General features: G+C 48.6%; 1 protein-coding gene across 1 annotated transcript in view; it reads right to left on the minus strand.

The window, feature by feature from the left end:
- The window catches only part of PARP1 (poly(ADP-ribose) polymerase 1), a 39,990-nt gene extending 22,243 nt beyond the window's left edge, over nucleotides 1–17,747 (minus strand). Inside the window, exons 1-5 of the mRNA XM_077901314.1 lie at nucleotides 17,565–17,747; nucleotides 12,938–13,103; nucleotides 4,629–4,744; nucleotides 3,821–4,035; nucleotides 2,010–2,109 (exon numbers count right to left, since the gene is read on the minus strand). Of these exons, the coding sequence (XP_077757440.1) occupies nucleotides 2,010–2,109; nucleotides 3,821–4,035; nucleotides 4,629–4,744; nucleotides 12,938–13,103; nucleotides 17,565–17,684 (717 nt within the window). The 5' untranslated portion in view covers nucleotides 17,685–17,747. The remainder of the gene's footprint in view (nucleotides 1–2,009; nucleotides 2,110–3,820; nucleotides 4,036–4,628; nucleotides 4,745–12,937; nucleotides 13,104–17,564) is intronic.
- Between the last annotated feature and the right edge of the window lie 3,505 nt (nucleotides 17,748–21,252).

Genomic DNA, 21,252 nt, shown 5'->3' on the forward strand with positions numbered 1-21,252 from the left:
GAACAGATCTCTGCTTTTCAGGACACGAGTTTTCCATCTTGGAGGCAATATGCATGCAGTGCCTACTCTTTTTTTTTTTTTTTTTAATTTTCATTTATTTATGATAGTCACAGAGAGACTATCAGAGAGAGAGGCAGAGACACAGGCAGAGGGAGAAGCAGGATCGCGCCCTGGGCCAAAGGCAGGCGCCAAACCGCTGCGCCACCCAGGGATCCCAGTGCCTACTCTTTGTGGAAGCACTACAGCATCTTGTTTACCCTGACCACCACCCTGCCCATGATTCCATCAACCTCCTTCCTTGCTACAGTCCTGGACAAGCTCTTCACCACTCTCGGCCACAGACCACACCCCTGCAAACCAGACATAAAAATGCTGGCCCCATTGACCCCATGGAGTTGCCCTCCATGCCACGTGAGGATTTTAACGGCATCTGGTTTTCAAAATATCTTACTTTTAAGTAATCTTTACCCCTCACAGAATAGGGCTCAAACTGAGGACCCTGAGATCCAGAGTCGCACACTCTATCCACTGAGCCAGCCAGGTGCCCCTCAAGTGAGGAAGGTTTTAATGCGACCAGCAAAGTGCCACCACACACATCTGGTGTCTGCTCCCAGCTCTGCTGTACCTGCCCTGCATCCCCCTGCACCTGTGCCACATCGCCAGTTACGGGTACAAGGTGGCAAGTCTAGCAGGACAAGTTTATTTTTAAGCATTTTTTAAAATTTTCACTTATTAAATCATGAGAGACAAACAGAGAGAGAAAGAGAGAGAGGTAGAGACACAGGCAGAGGGAGAAGTAGGCTCCACGCAGGGAACCTGACGTGGGACTCAAGCCCAGGTCTCCAGGACCACGACCTGGGCTGAAGGCAGCGCTAAACCGCTGAGCCACTCAGGCTGCCCAAAGCAGGACAAGTTTAAACGGAGGAAATGTACTACTTCACCTGCTTGACTAAAGTCAGAGGGCCAGTGGACATGGATGCGCCAGGCTGGCAAGGCCAGGGGAACATGTGAATTTCCAACTTTCTTTTTATCTATGATGGTGCTTGAGAAAACACCCAAAAAGGCAGAGGGCAAGTGCAAAAGAACACCAACCACAACCCTGCCAAGCCAGTTTTACACACTTCAGACATGGTTTCACTGAAGGACAATTACACTGTATCGATGATTCTTATCAAGAAGATAGAACCAGGGCAGCCCCGGTGGCGCAGCGGTTTAGCGCTGCCTGCAGCCCAGGGTGCGATCCTAGAGATCCAGGATCCAGTCCCATGTCAGGCTCTCTGCATGGAGCCTGCTTCTCCCTCTGCCTGTGTCTCTGCCTCTCTCTCTCTCTCTCTCTGTGTCTCTATGAATAAGTAAATAATAAAAATAAAAAAAAGAAGCTAGAACCAAATCAGAAACTGCTTCGAATTTCTACACCACTGGCAAAAACTGAATTCTCTCATGAGCACCAAGCAGATGGCACACAGAAATCATGTTCCCAAAAATGACTGAGGACGGTTCTCCCAAACACCCAGCATTTTCTGATCAATACCTTCTATTTTGATTCAACACATCATCATCAACACAGTGCTGAATCTTTCTGGTCGATGACAATAGACTTAATGGGTGGTTCTCTCCTTCGCTATGTCTCTTCTATTGCTTTTGCAAACAAGAACTAGGAAACAAGCCTGTCCTTCCAGCCACTCATCTGGACCGAGCAAGTCTGCTATGCCAAAACTGAACATTCTATGTGCAACATGTGCCAGACCCATCAGATCCAGGATGCATGGCGATGTGCCCGGGGTGTGAGGCTGGTGAGCCACTGGTCTAGAACCCATTGCCTAAGCTGGGCTTTCCTTTAGGCAAGAAGTGGAGGACGGGAGGGACCATGCTATTTCTCAACTGCTTTCTGTTTGGGAATTCTTAGAGGTCTTGGCTAAGTGGGACGCACATACCCCCTGGAAATTTCTTCCCAGGATAAGGACAGAGAATAGACGGAACAGTGAGCAGAGACACAGTTCAGAGCTCACCTTCAGGGCCTTCTCAAGCCTACTGTCCTTATCCTTTTCTTTTTTAGATTTCTTCTTGGCCACTTCATCCATCCCATCCACCTCATCTCCTTTCCTCTTCCTGAAAGAGACATGGGATGTGACAGAGCCATCAGAACCCTGGAACCAGTGACTCAGGCGATGCAGAATCTTCCTGTCCCTGCAACTCCTGTCTGCCAGGCCCTGAATGCACTGCATCTCACTCTGCCCCCACTTTGCCCCCAAGAGCTTGCAGTCCACCCAGGTAGTGTTGGCCAACAGGCACCACACACCTCATGGCATACTCTGCTGCCAAGGAGAGTCTGGGGTTTGCCCTAGGAACTTGGAACAGCCCATGTAGGAACCAGGGCTCAGGCCCCACCCCATCTGATGTCAAACCCTCATGTACCTCTTCGCACAAATAAAGCACCTGGAAAGTTCTGGCAGGGACCATGACAGGTAAGCCCATTGCCGGGGGCAGGGATTGTAAAAAGATGAATCACTTGTCCCAGGGGCCAAGCCTTTCAAGCTAAATATAGGGCTGCTCCTAGGGCTGTTCTCAGAGGTGGGGCTGCACTGTCATTCAAACCCCTACCAAGGCAGCGATGGTCTTGGCACCACTACTCAGTCTGCCTGGGCTGGTTGCAGTCACCCCTGACTTGAAGGAGGCAGGGAGGGTCAGCAGCAGCCCCCAGGAACAGGGCAGTCACAGTGGTTAAGACTCACTTTCAGCTGTTATGGACCCGACTTCAAACCGTAACAAGTTTCCTCATCCATGAAACAGAATACCATGTACCTAACAAGACCATGGGGATGGCTAACTAAATTATCCCCATCACATCAGAAGCACCCCATCAATTCAGGTGCTGTGATGGCATAAACATGAGCTTATGCCTTCCTGCACACATCATGGGCTGTGCTGTCCTGAGGACTCAATCCATGAGCTCGATTTTCCACTTTCCATACATATTCCAGAGCCACATATACTGTGCATGAACTGGTGTGTGATGAACTCAGTGCTTGACAGCTGCTTGATCATGGGGAGGTCAGGGTTACCCCAATCCTAACACTGACCACAGCCCTGCATGGCCCTGCCATGCCTCCCTAGCTAGGCCTGTTACACCAAGCAACTCCAGACTACAGCCCAGGGAGCAGCAGAGGGAGGTGACCTGGGCTGGCCAGACAGTGGGGCCTTGGGTCCACACCAAGGGCATGGTGAGGGCTGCTGGGAGGTGCTGGCTGTTTTGTTACCAAGGATTGTGTGCTACCCTAAATCTCAGCACAGGCAAGAACAAGTGCCTGTGGACTCCAGATTGGCATGACTGGGCTCCCCCATCCTAAATGTTGAGACCATATGAAACCCATACCATTTTGAAGGTAAACCAAGGAGCTTCTAATCTACTGCTCTCCGTACTCCTGTCACGATCCTCCTAACCATCATCAGAGACCCAGACACAAAGTTTGCAATGGGGATGGGGAAGCAGGTCATGCAGGGAGTCACAGGACACGTGGTAGTTGGCCCTGGCAGGGAGAATACTCAGGACAGGAGAGCCCTCCCTAAATGTGTGAAATGCTAACCTGGGGGTAGAGGGGATGACTGGCTGGTTCTGCTGGTCTGCCGATCAGATATGGAAGCAGGAACCCCCACAGCTCTCCCTATGTCCTCTGCCCCATAGCTGGGAAGGGGTTGAGCGCGGCTGTCACTGTCTCTCACTCTGCAGCCCCTGGCTTGCTGGCAGTCACCAAAGGGAGACACGGGAGTGGCCTGGAATCTGCAGGGTCTCACGGAACCCGCCCCTGCCCCGCCCACCTACCCTTCATTCTTGACTCCTGGGAGCTGCTTCTTCAGGGCTTCTTTATCTTCTGGAGTGAGGAGGCCAAAGCCCTTGAACTGACTGGCGCTGTACTCGGGCCGGAACCCCAGCTCCTCCCTGTTCTTAACAAAGCAGTTCGGGTGGTACCAGCGGTCAATCATGCCCAGTTGGGGCTTCTCTGGATCCAGCATCTTCTTGGACAGGCGTATTTGGCCCTGCAGGAAGAACCACATGTGGTACAAGAAATCCAGAAGTATGGGGGTGACCTGGGCTGGCCAGACAGTGGGGCCTTGGGTCCACACCAAGGGCATGGTGAGGGCTGCTGGGAGGTGCTGGCTGTTTTGTTACCAAGGATTGTGTGCTACCCTAAATCTTAGCACCCCATTTTAAATAGGGTCGACTCCAACTAGCCATCTACCCACCCACCCAGGCAGAAGAGCACGTCTTTCCTGAGAATGTTCTGCTGGCCAGGAGCAGACATAAGCACAGCCAGCCTTAGGCCACCAACTAGGACGCCATGCACCCCTGCCTGCAGACCCTTCAGCCTTTTTTTAATACATGAAGGTCCCAAGGAGGCAGAGAAAAACCCACAATCCAGAAGCTCATGAGGCCTCGGGGACCAGGTTTATGAGCTCAGACGGGACATTCTCAGCAGTTCTGGGCTTATGAGATCCTCAGGTTATGCACTAGGTTAGCCACTAGTGCTGGCTAGCACTGGAAGCCCCCGTATATCATCTTAAAACACCTAAGGATATAGCTCCGGACCCCCAGAGGCTCTGGGAGTTAACACTCCTACCCCTAGGCTCACCTTTTCTATCTTCTCCAGGCAGCCCTTGCACGTGCTCCTGTTGGACTTGGCATATTCAGCTGCGAAGTCAGCCAGTGTCTTGTCTGTCTTGCCACCTCCTCCATCCTGGCCTTTGCCTGAAGGATCGGACATAGCAGCGCTGCACTCAGCCTCAGAACAGCTTCGGAGAGCCCAAGCCCGGGAGCTTTTCACTGGGACACCTGTGCCTACAACTGGCCCAGCTCCCCCACATCTGTCTCTACTAGCTGTGGCTGCTTTTCTGGCCATAAAAGACAACCCTTCATCAGACAGGCTCTCAGAAACAGCACAGGGCTCAGTCTCTCCTGGTTCTCTCCTTCTAATTCTCTCCATCACCACCCTGGGTGCTCCCTCACTTTGAAAAATACTTCCTTAGCTCTGATCTTCCATAGCTCTCTGATCAGAGAGCTATGCACTCTGCTACATTCTAACTACCCCTTCTGATTTCCGTTACATTTCTAGGTATCAAAGTTACAGGCATATCTTCATACAGAAGTACAAGAAACAAGCAGTGAAGGCAGCATTTCTAAATTGGTGGGAAAAGCTGGGGTCATTCAGTAAGGAGCCTTGGCAATGAAGGGCCAAGCATCTGGGAACAAAGGAGAGTCTTATACAAAATAAGTCAATGACTGAATGCTTCTACCTTGAGGACAGACACCAGGCAAGGCTATCTCTCCCAACCACATCTATTCAACATTGTATTGGAGGCTCTAGTGAGTGCCATCAGGACAAGAAAAACAGACAAAAGGTGTAAGCCTGGAAAGAACAAGTACAGCCACTTCTACCTGTAGGGACACGATTGCACAAGCGGGAATATAGAAAAAAACTACTTCTGCCATTAAGTAAATTGAGCAAATTTGGACAATGTAAGGTCAACATGTATCATGTTCCTATATGTGAACAATAAATCTATTAGAAAATTAAACTAGACTCCTGTTTAAGAAGCATTTAAATACACAGAATACTCAGAAACAGATTTGACAAGACCCACAAAACCTCTACACAGAAGCTTTAGGATGGTATGAAATTAACGAAAGCCTAAGGACATGGAGAGTCTCATGTTTATGAATTGACTCAATTTGTTGACATATCAGTATGTCAATTCAATTTCATCCATAAATTCCATGTGATGCTAATCAAAATCCTAGCGGGCCCATTTGGCAAGAAATCAGTAAGGTTACCACAAAATTGGTAAGGAATTACAAAGGACCTAGAAATGTCACCAAGATATTGAGAAAGAACAAAGCTGAAAGATTCACATTAAGCGATTTCATGACATCCTACAAGTTGCAGAACTTAAGACAGTGGGGTTCTGGCAGAGAGGACCAACCCAAGGGGCCAGAGTCCAGACTCATACCTATAGGTATGCAGTCACTTGGTGTGAACAAACAAGTCTTCTTCACAAATGGAGTGGGTACAACATGGTCTCCACATGAACAAAACAAAAACCAACCGCCTCCCCACAACTACCACAAATGTTCACTTAAGACATATGAATGTCAGGACTACACAACTTTCAGAAGAAAACAAAGAAGGGTATCTTTGCAATCTTAGAACAGGCACAGATTTCTCAGGAGGTGGAAACCATCAACCAAAAAAAGAGGAAAAAACTTAACTACTGCTCTTTATAAAATCAGTAATTAAACAAAAGGCCAGCCCCACCAGAATGAGAAGGTATTCACATCTAATAAAGGACTTGCATCTAGAATATTCTAAGAACTCTTATGACTCCATAAAGAGACCAATGCAAATTAAAATCATGACGAGCTCTCACTACACACCTATCAGTGTTAATACTGAAGACTGCTTGTGCCAGGCCAGGTGATGGCGAGGACATGGAGGAGCTGAAACACTCACATCCCCCGGGTGGGGACATGAAATGGTACAATGTGGGAAGACAGCCTGGCAGTTTCCTTCAACAGCTGCACATACACCTACCATTCATCTACCACTCCATTCCTAAGTACTGGCCCCAGAGAAACAAAAGTGTGGCACACAGAGTGGTGTACACAAATGTGAATAGCAGCTGTATTTCTAACAGCTCAAGGTTGACCACAGAATGTTGGATGGACTGTGCAAGGTGATTACCCCTCAGCAATGAAAAGTGTAACTCAAGACAAATGAGACAACCCGAGTGAGTGGAAGGAGGTTATAGGAGAAGCACAACCTATTCCTTTCCTTCTGAGATCCTAAGTCACACAAAGTTAATCCACGGGGACAGAAATCAGAGCAGTGGTCACCCAGGTGGTGAGGATAACTGAGAAAAGGCACAAGGGAACCTTCTGGGGGGAATGGAAATGTTCCCTAAATCGATGGGTATGTATGTGATGGCCCATGAGTTAGTTCTCACAGGACTGCATGTAAATTATTTTTAAAATTCCAGATGAAGAACTTAAAACTAAGATCAGAAGTAGAAACTGTAGGGATCCCTGGGTGGCGCAGCGGTTTAGCGCCTGCCTTTGGCCCAAGGGCGCGATCCTGGAGACCCGGGATCGAATCCCACATCGGGCTCCTGGTGCATGGAGCCTGCTTCTCCCTCTGCCTATGTCTCTGCCTCTCTCTCTCTGTGTGACTATCATAAATAAATAAAAATTAAAAAAAAAAAAAAAAGAGGTAGAAACTGTAAATGAGCAGCCAAATATGACTAAAGAACATTTAGTCCAGGGGATCCCTGGGTGGCGCAGCGGTTTGGCGCCTACCTTTGGCCCAGGGCGTGATCCTGGAGACCCGGGATCGAATCCCACGTCAGGCTCTCTGCATGGAGCCTGCTTCTCCCTCTGCCTGTGTCTCTGCCTCTCTCTCTCTTTGTGTGACTATCATGAATAAATAAATAAAATCTTAAAAAAAAAAAAAAAAAAAGAACATTTAGTCCAAGACAAAGCTTCATGTGGCAAAACAGACAAATCTGCTTCAAAGAAAAATGTCAAAGGAAAGCCTGGCTGGTGGTGGAGCAGGCAGTTCTTGATCTCAGGGTTGTGAGTTTGAGCCTCACATCAGGGGCAAAGTTTACATTAAAAAAAAAATCTTTGTAATAAAAAAAAGCATTTTTATATACATGTGTATGTGTATACATATACATAAAAACTCAAACTTGTAAATATATTTGCAAAACAAAACCCAAAGAATTCCTATCATCCGTTTCATTAAAATAAACACAAAATTCAAAAAACAAAAACAAAAACAAAAAACCACAAAATTCAGGCACTTGGGCGGCTCAGTGGGTTAAGCATCTGCCTTCAGCTCAGGTCATGATATCAGGGTCCTGGAATAAAGCCCCACATGGGGCTCCCTGCTCAGCGGGGAGTCTGCTTCTCCCTCTGCCCCGCCCCCTTGCTTGTGCTCTCTCAAGTAAGTAAATCTTAGAAAGACAAACACATAACGCCTAGGCACCTGGATGGCAATGTGCCAAGCATCTGCATTGGGCTCAGGGTCCTGGATCGAGTCCTACATCGGGCTCCCCACAGGGAGCCTGCTTTTCCCTCTGCTTCTCATGAATAAATAAAATCTTAAAAACAACAAAAAAACCACCAACAAAAAACAAGCCTACACATATAATGCTCTAAAAGATAAGGCAAGGACACCTACAAATATCAAATTAATAAAACTGACTAAATGTGACAAAACATTCCATTCCATCAGGAACAAAGTAAACAGGAATGGAAATACTTTGTGGTGGGATGTGGATGCAGAGATCTATCCATGGGTGGCATGACTAAGGGATGCAAGCCTTCTGAAACACAATTGGACACGAGCACAGATGGCTCAGGACAATTCAGCCCTTTGAGCAGCCATCCTGCGTCCTGGAATTAAAGAAGTAACTGGACGGGTGCCCTGGCTAGACAGGAAGTTTGCAGCAGCTCAATCTGCTATGTTGCAAAAACAGGTGACAGTGTAGCCTCCAAGGACAGGCAGTCTGGAGCCGAATCCTGGCTCATGGGCCCTTGGCATTGTCCTAGCCCAGTGAGCTCACCTCTCAGCATCTGCACTGGATCTGGGCTACTGCACAGGGGCGAGAGGGCATTCATGTCAAGGGTCATGAATGAAGCACAAAATGTAGCAAAACCTCGATAAATGACTACTACATAACCGTAAAACACAAGGATGGAAACTTACAACTTTTTAACACGAAAAGAGTAAATATTAGGGGTGCCTGGGCAGCTCAGTCGGTTGAGTAGCCGACTCTTGATTTTGGGTCATGGTTGTGAGATCAAGCCCTGGGTTGGGCTCTGCACTCAGTGGGAAGTCTGCTTGAGACTCCCTCTCCCTTTTTCTGCCTCTCGCCGGATCACACACTCTTTCTAAAATAAACAAATAAATCTTAAAAAAAAAAAAAAAAAGTAAATATTAAACTGTAAAATGTAACATATAGATCAACATCATAGGAAAATGCAAATCAAAACCACATGAAAGGGACGCCTGGGTGGCTCCACAGTAGAGCATGTGCCTTTGGCTCAGGCCATGATCCTGGGGTCCTGTGATCCAGTTCCGCATCGGGCTCCCTGCCTCCCTATATGGAGCCTGCTTCTCCCTCTGCCTGTCTCTGCCTCTGTGTCTCATGAATGAATAAAATCTTAAAACACACACACACACCACATGAACACTTCACACCTTAGGCTGGGTATTATAAAAACAAGAACAGAGACAACACACCCACCCACCCACCCTCAGACCATAAAGCACTGGCAAGGATGCAGGGGAATTGGAAAACTGTGTATTTCTGGAGGGGATGAAAAATCGTGCAGCACTTGCAGAAAACACTATGGCAGGTACACGGAACATAAAACACAGAATTACTCTCTGATTCAGCCATTCCCCTTCCCACATATGGACCTAAGAGAACAGAAAGTGGGGTCTGGACTGGGTATGCCACCATAATGTCCACAACAATGTTATTTGTAATTGCCCAAGGGCAGAAACCATCCAAATACCCCTCAATGAGTGAACAGATAAACAAAATGTGGGGCACCTGGGTGGCACAGTCAATTAAGCATCTGCCTTTGGCTCATGTCATGATCTAGGATTTCTGAGATCCAGGCCCCCTTCAGGCTCCCTGCTCAGTGGGAAGTCTGCTTCTCCTCCTCCCTCTCCCCCCGGTTGTGTGCGCACGTGCTCTCAAATAAAAAAATAAAATCTTAAAAAAAAGTGATGTATCCATGTTGCAGGTATATGCAATCTGATAGCGGCCACAGCACTATACCACGGACAGAGCTGAGGACAGATGTCGAGTGAGATAAGCTCATCCTAGAAGGACAAACCCTGTATGATTCCACTCACAGAGGCACCCAGAGTCCCATTCACAGACAGAAATCGTAGCAGGGGGACACGAAATTGGGGAGGGGGGCCGTTTACTGTGAATTGGGCTCTGAGTTTCAGGTTGGGAAGATGAGAACACTCTGGAGGTGGAGGTGGGTGGGGTGATGGTCGAACAGTGTGAATGTGCTTCATGGTGATGAAGCCCACACTTAAACTTGGCTAAGATAGTGGATTTCATGGTATGTGTATTTCACCACACACAAGAAGCATTTTAACAAAATAACACTTAGGCAGAATCCCATTTCTACAGGAAGAAAAAGTGACACACATGTGAATCAATACTGGAATAGAAAATTTCAAATAGGGAGACACCCCACAACGCCAAAGATAGTTGGAATTACAGGATCTAGGAAGATGGAAACTTCTTGTGTGTCTCTGTGATTAAATTAGGCTCTTTGAATACAAAAATCACTGGACAATTAACAGGTGTTATCTTAACTTTGATTTCTGAGGTTTTCAGAAACAAAATAGTTTATAGCAAACTTACTGTGCCTTTCCTATTATAAAATTACATAATTTGATACACATAAATTATAACTAGATGGGACATAGTCCTAAGACAACCCCCACTAACCTGAACACAAAAGGGAAAAACGACCACAGAATAAGAAAAATTTGTTACACCTGCCCTCTGCTAAAATGGACAGGCTCACTCTCTGGACCCTTTCTTAGCGAATTTGCTGTTTTTATTCACAGTGAGCCATGTCATTGACCTCCCAGCTCCCAGCGCCCCGACTCAAGTTCATATGAAGGCAAAAGACTCAGAACAGCCAACACAGGTTTGAAAAAGAAAAACAAAGTCAGAGGACTAACACCATCTGGCTTTAAGATTCACCATGAAACTAGTCATCACGACGGTATGGTACTGGCAGAATAGACAAACTGATAAAAAGACCCCACAAATATACCCACACCAACACAGTCATTGACATCTGACAAAGGAACAAATGCAACACGATGGAGGAAAGACAGAATTTCCAACAGGTGGTACTGGCACTGGACATATGCATATACACAATAAATCTAGACTAAGACTTTATCTACTTTACAAAACTTAAAACGAATCAGGATCTTAAAGGAAAACACCATAATGTAAAACTCCCAGAATGTGACACAGGAGAAAATCTAGCTGACCTAGGTGTGGTGAGGACTCTTAGATACAACAGTAAAGACACAGGCCAGGAAAAAAATAATGGATAAGCTGGAACTTATCTTACAACTTACAACTGAGAACTTCTGTAACAGACGCTGTCAAGAAAATGGGAGAAGAAACAAACCAGACATGAAAAAGACATCTGCAAAAGACAAAAGACCACTATCCAAAATACATGAACAACTCTAAAACTCAAGGAAAGAACATGAAAGATGAATGGCAAAATATCCAGACTCTTTCCCAAATAGAGATGCAGATGGCAATAAGCACACGAAAAGATGCTCCACATTGTAGGGTATTAGGGGACTGCAAACCAACTCAAGACACCTGTACACACCCATCAGAATGGTTAAAATCCTGAACCCAGACATACCAAGTGCTAGTGAGGGAGTGATGGAAATGCAAACTGGTACAGCTGCTTAGAGAGCTGGTTTGCGGGTTTCTTTTCTTTCTTTTTTTTTTTTTTTAAAGATTTTATTTATTTATTCATAGAGACAGAGACACAGGCAGAGGGAGAAGCAGGCTCCATGCAGAGAGCCCGATATGGGACTCAATCCAGGGTCTCCAGGATCACGCCCTGGGCTGCAGGCGGCGCCAAACCGCTGCACCACGGGGGCTGCCCCTGGTTTGCGGGGTTTCTTACAAAATGAAGCCTACGCTTCCCCAGAGGATGAGCAGTCATGCTCTTTGCTTTCTATCCAAATGAAAGTCTGCACAAAATTTACACATGGATGTGCACCTAAGTCTGCACAAAAATTTACACACGGATGTTCACAGCACTTTTATTTGCATTTACTGAATCTTGGAAGCAACCAAGATATCCTTCCTAACGAACAGACCGTGGTCCATCCAGACAATGGAATGTTATTCAGGGTTAAAGGGAACGGAGCCATCAAGCCCCGAAGAGACACAGAGGAACCTGAAATGCCTGTTAATTATTAAGTAGAGAAGCCAATCTGAAGAGACTACATACGAATGACTCCAAATACAGATGACACTTGAACAAAGTGGGAGTTGGGATGTTGACCTTCCTCGTGCACTGAAAACCTATGGGTCACTTGAGTCCCCTGAAACCTTTTTTTTTTTTTAAAAGATTTTATTTATTTGATAGAAAGCAAGCGAGTGTGAGCAGGAGGAGTGTGAGCAGGAGGAATGGCAGAGGGAGAAGCAGACTCCCCACTGAGCAGGGAGCCTGATGTGGAACTTGATCCCAGGACCTGGGATCATGACCTGAAGGCAGATGCTTCACTGAGTGAGCCTCCCAGGTGCCCCACAATACCCCTGAAACTTAACTACTAACAGCCTACTGTTCACGGGAAGCCCTACTGATAACCAACAGTTAACACATCCTTTGTTATAAGTATTAAATATTGAACTCCCAATAAGGTAAACCTCAAAAAAGAAAATGTTATTAAGTAAACACATTTATAGTAGTGTTGAATTTACTGAAGATTAGACAGAAGCAGACCAGTTCAAACCCATGTTGTTCAAAGGTCAATTGTGTATTGTCCAAACCCATACAATGTACACTACCACACGTGAATCCTTAAACCTTGGACCTGGGGTGATAATGAAGGGTCCACTTGAACACATGTACCGCTGTGGAGGGAGACAGAGGGAGAGGCCCTGCCTGTGTGGCGGCAGGAGGTAAATGGGAAAACTCGTTGAAAAACAAAAACAGCCTACCATAGGCAAGCCAAGGAGGTGCTGCCGAAATCACAGGTAACAAAGCTGAAGGGCTCCCCACCCCCCAGAAGAGGTCCCCAGGGAAGCTGCCCAGGTGGGACTGGGGGTCTACACCTGCTGCCCCCAGGTCCATACACACCTGTCACGCCTCCAGCCTCCGCAGTCTTTTTGACTTTCTGCTGGTCATCCCACCTGAGTTCAGAGAACCCGTCCACCTCCACGTCAGGGTGCCGGATGGAGTGGCCGACCTTCCAGAAGCAGGAAAAGTGGTACCAGTGTGGGACTTTTCCATCGAACATGGGTGACTAGGAGAGAACAGAGGGAGATGAGTGAGCAGCCTCAAGCCCAGCCCTTGGCAGCTGGCCCTGTCCCGTGTCATGTGAGAAAATGCATCCCAGTCCACAGTTCTCCAGATCTTCCCCAACAGCTGTCTGCTGAAGGTGGGAGTCTGTTCTCAGGACATGGGACACAGATGGGAACAGGGGAGCTTCTAAACAGAACCTAGCCCCAGAGGCCTTCTAACCACAGGCTTCACGCTTCAGTGACATGACTTCCCTCCCAGCATCCTGGAATGCACACAGGACCCCCGCTGCTGCCCCTGTGGGGCCTGTGTGGCCCAGAAAGGGTTCCCTTAGTGCGTCTGCAGTTAAAATAATGAGGAACAAGTCCCAAATAATGAGCAAGGCAGAGAAACTGTGTCAGGAAACAGTGTCAAGCTGGCGGTCTGGGGAGCAGATGACAGAAGTCCCCAGGGCCTGGAGCCAGACTATCAGCTCCCTCACTGGCCTCTGGGAAGTCTGGCCAGGGGGGAAAGGTGCTTCCCCTCTCATGGTGGACTTCCTCTTTCCTTTGATGCTTCATACTCAACAGGCTGCTGACTCCACAGCACCAGGCTCTTCTCCCTGTGTGGTGTCACCTTTGGTCTCCTGGGCCCCTAGCACCTCTGGCTTCAGAGAAGGCACAGTGGTGGTGACCAGGCACAGTGGGGCTAATGCTGGCACTTACTTGGTCCCTGGCCCTCTTCGCAAGCCATCACACGTAACCTTCAACTACCTCTGGGTGGGAACCAGCATCCCCGTCCACAGATGTCTGCGGCAAGTGACTCAGCCTGACTGCACCGACACCAAGTTTTAGTCCACTACTCTGCTCGGCAGGAAGAGCTACCGAAACATACACAAACGTTTTTTTTTTTTTTTTTTTTTTACACAAACGGTTCTGATCAAGGCAGAAGAGGCTCCAAATATCTGCCTTTATAGAAAATAAAGCTAAATGCCACACAGATGGAATAAAAGCATTAAAACAGCATCAAAAATAAATACCACATACAAATTTTTGGATGGAACAGTCTGACAGGGGAAATATTCTGGAAAAACAGTGATGAGTTCTCCCACCAAGCCCCCTCCTGCTGGGAGTGGCCTCTTAATCAGTATAATACATGCAGAGGGAGGGTTCAGGCCAGGGTACTTCAAGGACTCCCTAGCATCAAGCAGCCTGGTTTACAGCACAATAGCTCTTCCCTGGGCCCTGAATGCTCCACTGCCCTATTCAGAGCAAGTGGCACCTTCCCATCTCCCCAGAAGGTTCCTTACAAGCTCCTCCTTGCTAAGAAGGATCCATTTGGGCCATTATTCAATGTCCATGTCCTGCACTAGGCTGGAAGCTCCCGGAAGGGCAACAATGCCCACCTTGGTACCATCATGCAATGCCTACTCATAGAGGACACAGAGAGAGTGTGGAACACCCCAAGTTTGGAGATAAGAAAGGGAAAGGATGGGGGATGTCCTGCTCTGGAAAAGATGCCCTCCCAACAGAACAAAAGATGGTGCCCCCACCCCCCAAAAAGGCATTTCAGAATGGACTTGCATTTCAGCTCTCAAACTTCCAACAAGGCAGGCGAAGCGTATTCCACCTTGCTGTACATCTGCAGAGACTGGCACTTGGGCTCCTTTTGCCTCCGTGTCCCTCGTCTGCCCCTCCTCTGCGGCGCTCAGGTCACATTCGCACAAAGGGAGGGAACACACTGGACCTTGTGGCTGTTGCATGGTTTCCTGGCTCTGGAGGGGTCCCTGCACCTGCCCCCTAACCTCTGGTGTGGGTGCTGTGTCCCAACTATCAATGCAGCGTGGGGCAACCAAGAGGTGCAGCCCAAGGGCATGCAGCTTGAGGGACTTGAGAGCAAGGACCCCTGATCAAAGCAAGGCCTTACCCTAGAATGTAGGATTCACAAGGATATGGCAGGAAGGAAACCAGAACAAGGTCATAAGGCTACGCTTCCACTTGGCAACCGTAAGCAGAAGAATTTCTGTGTACCCAGCAAACACACACCAGGTCCTCGCCCAGCCACTATTTCCTTCGGCATAGAACAGGCCATCCCACTGCCCACCTATCCACCGAGAGCACGGAATGACCATTAACAGTGTGTGTGACCCCACAGCAAGCCCGCCCAACACAAAAGAACCCAGGGTCCAAGGGTCAAGAAGCTACAAGGCCTGGTTAGTCCCCTGGAGGCTGCCCCCGGGCACACCACCTAACGTATCAGGTATCTGACACTTGGAGAACAATCCGCCCATACAAATGTAAAAGAAGGTATTAGAACCCAAGAGGGAGAAGAATGGCTTCTTTCTTTCAGGCCTCCAGCTCTGCCTACAAAGACCAGATTTTACATTCTGAATTAAAACTCCACCCCCAAATACAGTTACAGAAAACCACTTTAACTCATTTATTTCACGATCTGGGAACACCAGGCCAGCCCTATGTATTCGATATACTGGCTCTACTATGGTTTTGTCTGTCCTTCCTGATCAGGCAAGGTCCTCTCTGGATGATTAGTGAAGCCTAAGGATACGTCTTTCTCCAAATAAAATTTAAAAACGAGTAATACAATACAGAGGCTCACAGAAGAAAGCAGTTAGACTGAATTATCAAAATGTTTAAAAATATGGTAATGGTGAGCTCTAAAGCATAAAATAACAAGATTTAGTGCCCACTGTAGCAACTACAGCAACTTTGAATGATGATGAATGTAATGGATGTTTTGAGATATCCCCAACAAACGTACAGTGATATGAAAATATCTGTAATTTCCACTGGTGACAAAAACCATAGGTACTGCTTTTGCTTTTCTGCCTTCACATTCATAACTGGAGAAAGTAATGAAGTTTATTTAGAGATTAGAGATTAGTGACTAGGACGCCTGGGTGCTCAGTGGTTGGGCACCTGCCTTTGGCCCAGGGCGTTATCCTGGAGTCTCAGGATTGAGTCCCACTTCGGGCTCCCTGCATGGAGCCTGCTTCTCCCTCTGCCTGGGTCTCTGCCTCTCTCTCTCATGAATAAATAAAATCTTAAAAAAAAAAAAAAAAAAAAGAGAGAGAGAGAGATTAGAGACTACAGAGATATAAATTTCTCTTCTTCTAAACTCAGATTTTAGGTTAAGAGCCCCGGCACTGAGGGAGCTTCTCCTTTTTATTATTATTTTTAAAATGTTAATTTCATGATAGTCAACAATGTTAAGGGGAGAGCTTCAGATTAGGCGACCCATACATTCAGGTGTAAGATCTGGAGAGCCTCAGGGGCAGATCTAGCTCTGCAGATGGTAAGACCTGGTCGGCTTCTCCAACCTCAACTTCCTGCTACTCCTGCGCTTAAGAACCCCTATCCAGCTCTCACCCCAGGCCCTCAACGCCTGGTGGGTGCACAGGTATCCTGGGTGGTCTCCACTCACTACAGCCACATTTCCCAGTTATCTTCCATTTAACCGAGCTGGTGGCTGCATGGGCAGAGGGCTGTCTCCGAGGCCCTAGAACCTAACACGGTGCCTGACACGCCTGGTGTTCACTGAAGGGAAGTACTGCACGGCAGGTGCGAGTTAGACTGGCTCTGATACCAGAACAACATCCTCCATCTTTAACCCCACTTGGCATTTGGTACCCACTCTGCTCCACCTGGTTAGAACTGAAAACCCAGTAAAGTCTACAGGGTTGTTCTTTCTTTCTCTCTCTTTTTTTTTTTTTTTTTTTTTACAGGGTTGTTCTTAAAACATGCTGCTGCCTCACTGCAGGGAGGGAAAACCGAGTTACCCTGACTACCAGCACTGAACTTAACCAACAAGAGCTCCATGTTGGAGAAGAGCAGGACTGGACAGGTAGACAGGAGCAGACTGGCAGCTGGAGGACGCAGGAAGCCCCCCGCCTAGGTAGGAGCCCTCAGACACACGCCCAGTCCCACGGCCCGGCCTGGGAAGCCTCAGCAAATTCGCCGGAGCACCCCCAGAGGGTCCAGAAGCCCCGAGGACACCCCTCCGGCCTTTTACTCAAATCAGACAGCTGTAAATGCATCAGGGTGGGAAGGCGCCGGAGAACCTGCAAAGCTGGGGGCGGGGGGGGTGTTATTTCAAACCCCGAATCAGTGAATGCGCTGTACAGAAATCACACCGACTGGTACAGTTCTGCATAATTAAGAAAAAAAATCGAGAGTGAGCGGATGTTGTATAAAAATAGATTAAAACGATCCTCACGCGCCAGGCGCCATCATCAATGTAGGACACAAACCTTCCAGCACGAGGGAGGGCAGAAGCGGCGGGCTTCAGAAGCCCAGGCTCGCCTCGTCCTCAGACCTCGGCCGGCGACAGGCAGGAGGAGCCCCCCACCCCGCAGCACCGCTCCGGGCCGCCCTCCCCGGCTCTCGCGGGCGGGCTCCGGGGCGGCCCCTCCCCCTCCCCGGCTCCCCTCCCCCGCGCCCCCAACCGCGCACAAAGCGGCCGCGCGCACCTGCACCATGATGGCCATGCGCAGCGAGTCCTTGGGGATGCTCTCGCTGCATTTCTTGCAAGACGCGCGCCCGCTCTTGGCGTACTCGACCCGGTAGAGCTTGTCCGAGGACTCCGCCATCGTCCGCCCCGCGCCGCCGCCTGCCCTGCGCCGCGCCCTGGACACGCGCCGCCGCCGCCCCCCACTCCCGCTCCCTGCAGACGACCGAGCGCCCGGAGCCGCCGCCGCCGCCCCACAGCACGCCGCGCTGCCCGCCGCTCCCGACCGACCGCAGACGCCCGGCCGCAGGCACGCCCCCCGCGCACGCGTCCTCGGGGCGGGGCCGCCGCGCACGCACGTCCTCGGGGGCACGCCCCCGGCGCACGCGTCCTCGGAGCACGCCCCCCCCGCCCCCCGCGCACGCGTCCTCGGAGCACGCCCCCCCCGCCCCCGGCGCACGCGTCCTCGGAGCACGCCCCCCCCACGCCCCCCGCGCACGCGCCCTCTGCCCACTGCGCGGGCGGCGGTTCCCGGGCTCCTGCGGCTGCGCGAGCCGGGTGGGCAGCGGCTGCGTGCAGGGGCGGGGCGTGGGGTGCGCTCCGTCTGCTGGCCTCAAGTCGAGGGAGGGCCTTGTGGTCTCCCGGAGAATCCCCTCCGCCGCTCTCAGGAAGCGCGTCCCGCTTCCCCGCTGTGCCCTGGGACCGTGCGCCGACCCGGGGACCGCGCGGAGTGGGGCGGGGAGCCTCGCCGGTGTCTGCGCTCCACGCGACCGGTTCCCGTGGGAGCTAGAAGACCTGTTGCTCTACAGCTCCGTCGCCCTAGAACTGGCTTCTGTTTTAAACCTGTGGATTTTATTTTCGTCATTTAAAGCATCGCAGTGGCTCAGTCAGTCGTGTCCGGCTCTTGAATTGCCCTGGGGTTGTGATCTCGGGCTCGCGTCCTGGGATCCTGTCCACGGATCCGTGCTAAGCAGGGAGTGCGTGTGAGATTCTCTCTCTCTCCCTCTGCTCCTCCGCCCTCCCTCGCTCTAAGACATAAATCTTAAAAAACATAATTAAATGCATTTTAGTGGCCGGGGCCTGGCTGGCTGGGTCAGTAGAATGTCTGGCTCTTGAGTTCAAGCCCCACCTTGAGCATGGAGCCTACTTTTAAAAAACACGAAAGTAAAACATTACTGTGGAGTGTGCTGTATCTGAGGACTCGGTTCTGGTAGAGCAGACAAGAAAAACGAACAGGATCAATGAAGCTGCTGAAGCACATCAGCATAGAGAAGAAAGCTAGTAACCTGAGAGGTGATGTTGAGAGGTGGAGCAAGTAGGTTGCGAGCCCTAGGCAAGAATCTGAAGTAAGGGATGTTAGCTATGTTGAAGGTGAATAGAATAAGTGGAGTGTGTGATAGAATAAATAAAATAACTTTTACTTAGAGAATAACCAAATCCAAAGATAGGCTCACTTGACCTCTGGGTTCACTTATTGGTACTAACATTATGGTCCTGCTCTGGCTCCCATATGCTTTGCCCAAGAACGGCAGATAACACCCATGTCTGTTCAGCAGGCTAGTTGGCAAGCTACAGCTGTGGCCCAGTGCATTTGCCACTGTGTCTCTCTGAGTAGCCTCTAGGTACTTGGACTGGCCTTGAGCATCCTCCGCTCTGGTGTTCACAACCCGACTGTCAGGCCAGCTGATGCGGTGGAGGGATACAGACCTTACCAACACAGCATGACCCCAGATTTAGATGGTGTGGTCTATCTAGCCTCTACCCAGTCCTGTGTGTGTCATCTACCATATATTTTGTTTCTTTCTGCAGGGAGTTTAAATCAGATATTTAAAATTCAATGAACCCTGGAGTACAAGCATCTTAATTTGGTCTGTAAGGCTTTTTTCTCTTTGGTCACTTCTGGGATACCTTGCCTAATAGTGTCTCTGGGAGCTACCATGGCTTTTGAGGTCCCTGGACTTCACTGGACCGACAGAGGTTAGGAATTCCTGCCTAAAACCAAGGGATGGCCAGCTAGATCCTACTGCCTACTCAATACTTTTGCTAGGATGTCTTCAATGCTTCCCCAGTGATGTCTAAAACCTCCCCTGGTACTGCCCATTCAGGATGTGATCCCTGGTTCTCCCATCACTTAGGACAAGCACCTTGCAGTCAACTTTTCTCTTCTGTCCCACACCCAATCCACCACCAAATCCTGATTTCTGATTCCAGTAGTTGCTTCATTTTTAACATTTAACTACTTATGATGTGCCTACTGTTCTGTATCCCTGCCACCTGCCATGACTCTACCTTCTCAACTGCAAGGGATGCCCATGGGACCCCTGAGCCTGCAGCTTGCTGTCTTGCAGGGAGATAGGCCGTGAGAGACTGATCTCTGGATGAGCTTAAGGAGTTTTCTGTGATTTTCCTTTGATGAAGGTGTCAACAAAAATGATTAAAATGACACATAGAATAATGTGAGAATCTCTCTTCCTCTCCATCTGTCCCTACTCCCATATCCCAGAGGTCATTACTTGTCACTGTGTATCATTTGGCCTGCATCCTGCTGGACTCTCTCACACACATGCAGAGTTTGATCTGATTATGTACACACTCTAATTTGTTTGGAAGGATGAAAGGTAATTTATAGTATTTTATTCATATAGTTTCCATAGCTCCACATGATATACAAACATGTCCTTTTTGTGAAGTATTCAGACCTGCTCTGTCTGATACAGCAGCCACAAGAACTACTGGGCATGGCTGAGCGATGGATTTGAACTGAGATGTGTTGTTGAGTGTACCCAGGTGCTCCAAGCACCCAGGTGCTCCAAGAGAGAGGATCTTAAGCTGACTCCCTGCTGAGCGCGGAGCCCAATGCAGAACTTGATCTCATGACCCTGAGATCATGACCTGAATTGAAACAGAGTCATACTCTTAACTGATTGAGCCACGCAGGTGCCCCTCTAAGGTGTATTTAAAGCTATATAGCTTATCCTGAGTTCTGTTTTGCCCATATTCTTCCAATTGTGTGTCTATTCTTCTTTGTTTTTGAAAAAAGTTATTCTAGGGATGCCTGGGTGGTTCAGTGGTTAAGCGTCTGCCTTTGGCTCAGGGGCATGATCCTGGAGTCCTGGGATCAAGTCCCACATCAGGCTCCCTGCATGGAGCCTGCTTCTCCCTCTGCCTCTGTCTCTGCCCCTCTCTGTGTGTCTCTCATGAATAAATAAATAAAACCTTTAAAAAAAGTTATTCCATTTCCATAAATACTTTAATTGCAAAATACAGTTGCTTGTAATTACAGGAGTAATATATGACTATCTTTTGCCTACTAAAATACAATGAACTCTCCTCTCTTCTCTCCAGCCCTGATCCCTCTCCAGAATGCACTATTTTAGATATTGACATTGTCATCTACTCAAATGAGAACAGAAATAGAAATGCTGATGTCTAAACAATCAATCCCAAAACGAAACAGAGAAATGGAGAGACAAAAATATTCCCAGAAATAATGGAAATGAATTCCTCAAAGTTAAACAAAACACAAAAGACTTCCAATTGAAATTTGAGAAAAGGAAATACCCACTAGTCAACTCACCGTGTAGAACCATGAGAATACCAAAGATAAAGAAAAAAATCATAAAAACCCACATAGAGAAAGAGAAGATCACGTGAAAGACCCAGAATCAATTTGCCATCAGATTTCACCGACTGCAGAATCGTTTAGTGTT

Source organism: Canis aureus, chromosome 6 (genome assembly GCF_053574225.1).
Source record: "Canis aureus isolate CA01 chromosome 6, VMU_Caureus_v.1.0, whole genome shotgun sequence".
In the NCBI taxonomy this organism is placed as follows: domain Eukaryota; kingdom Metazoa; phylum Chordata; class Mammalia; order Carnivora; family Canidae; genus Canis; species Canis aureus.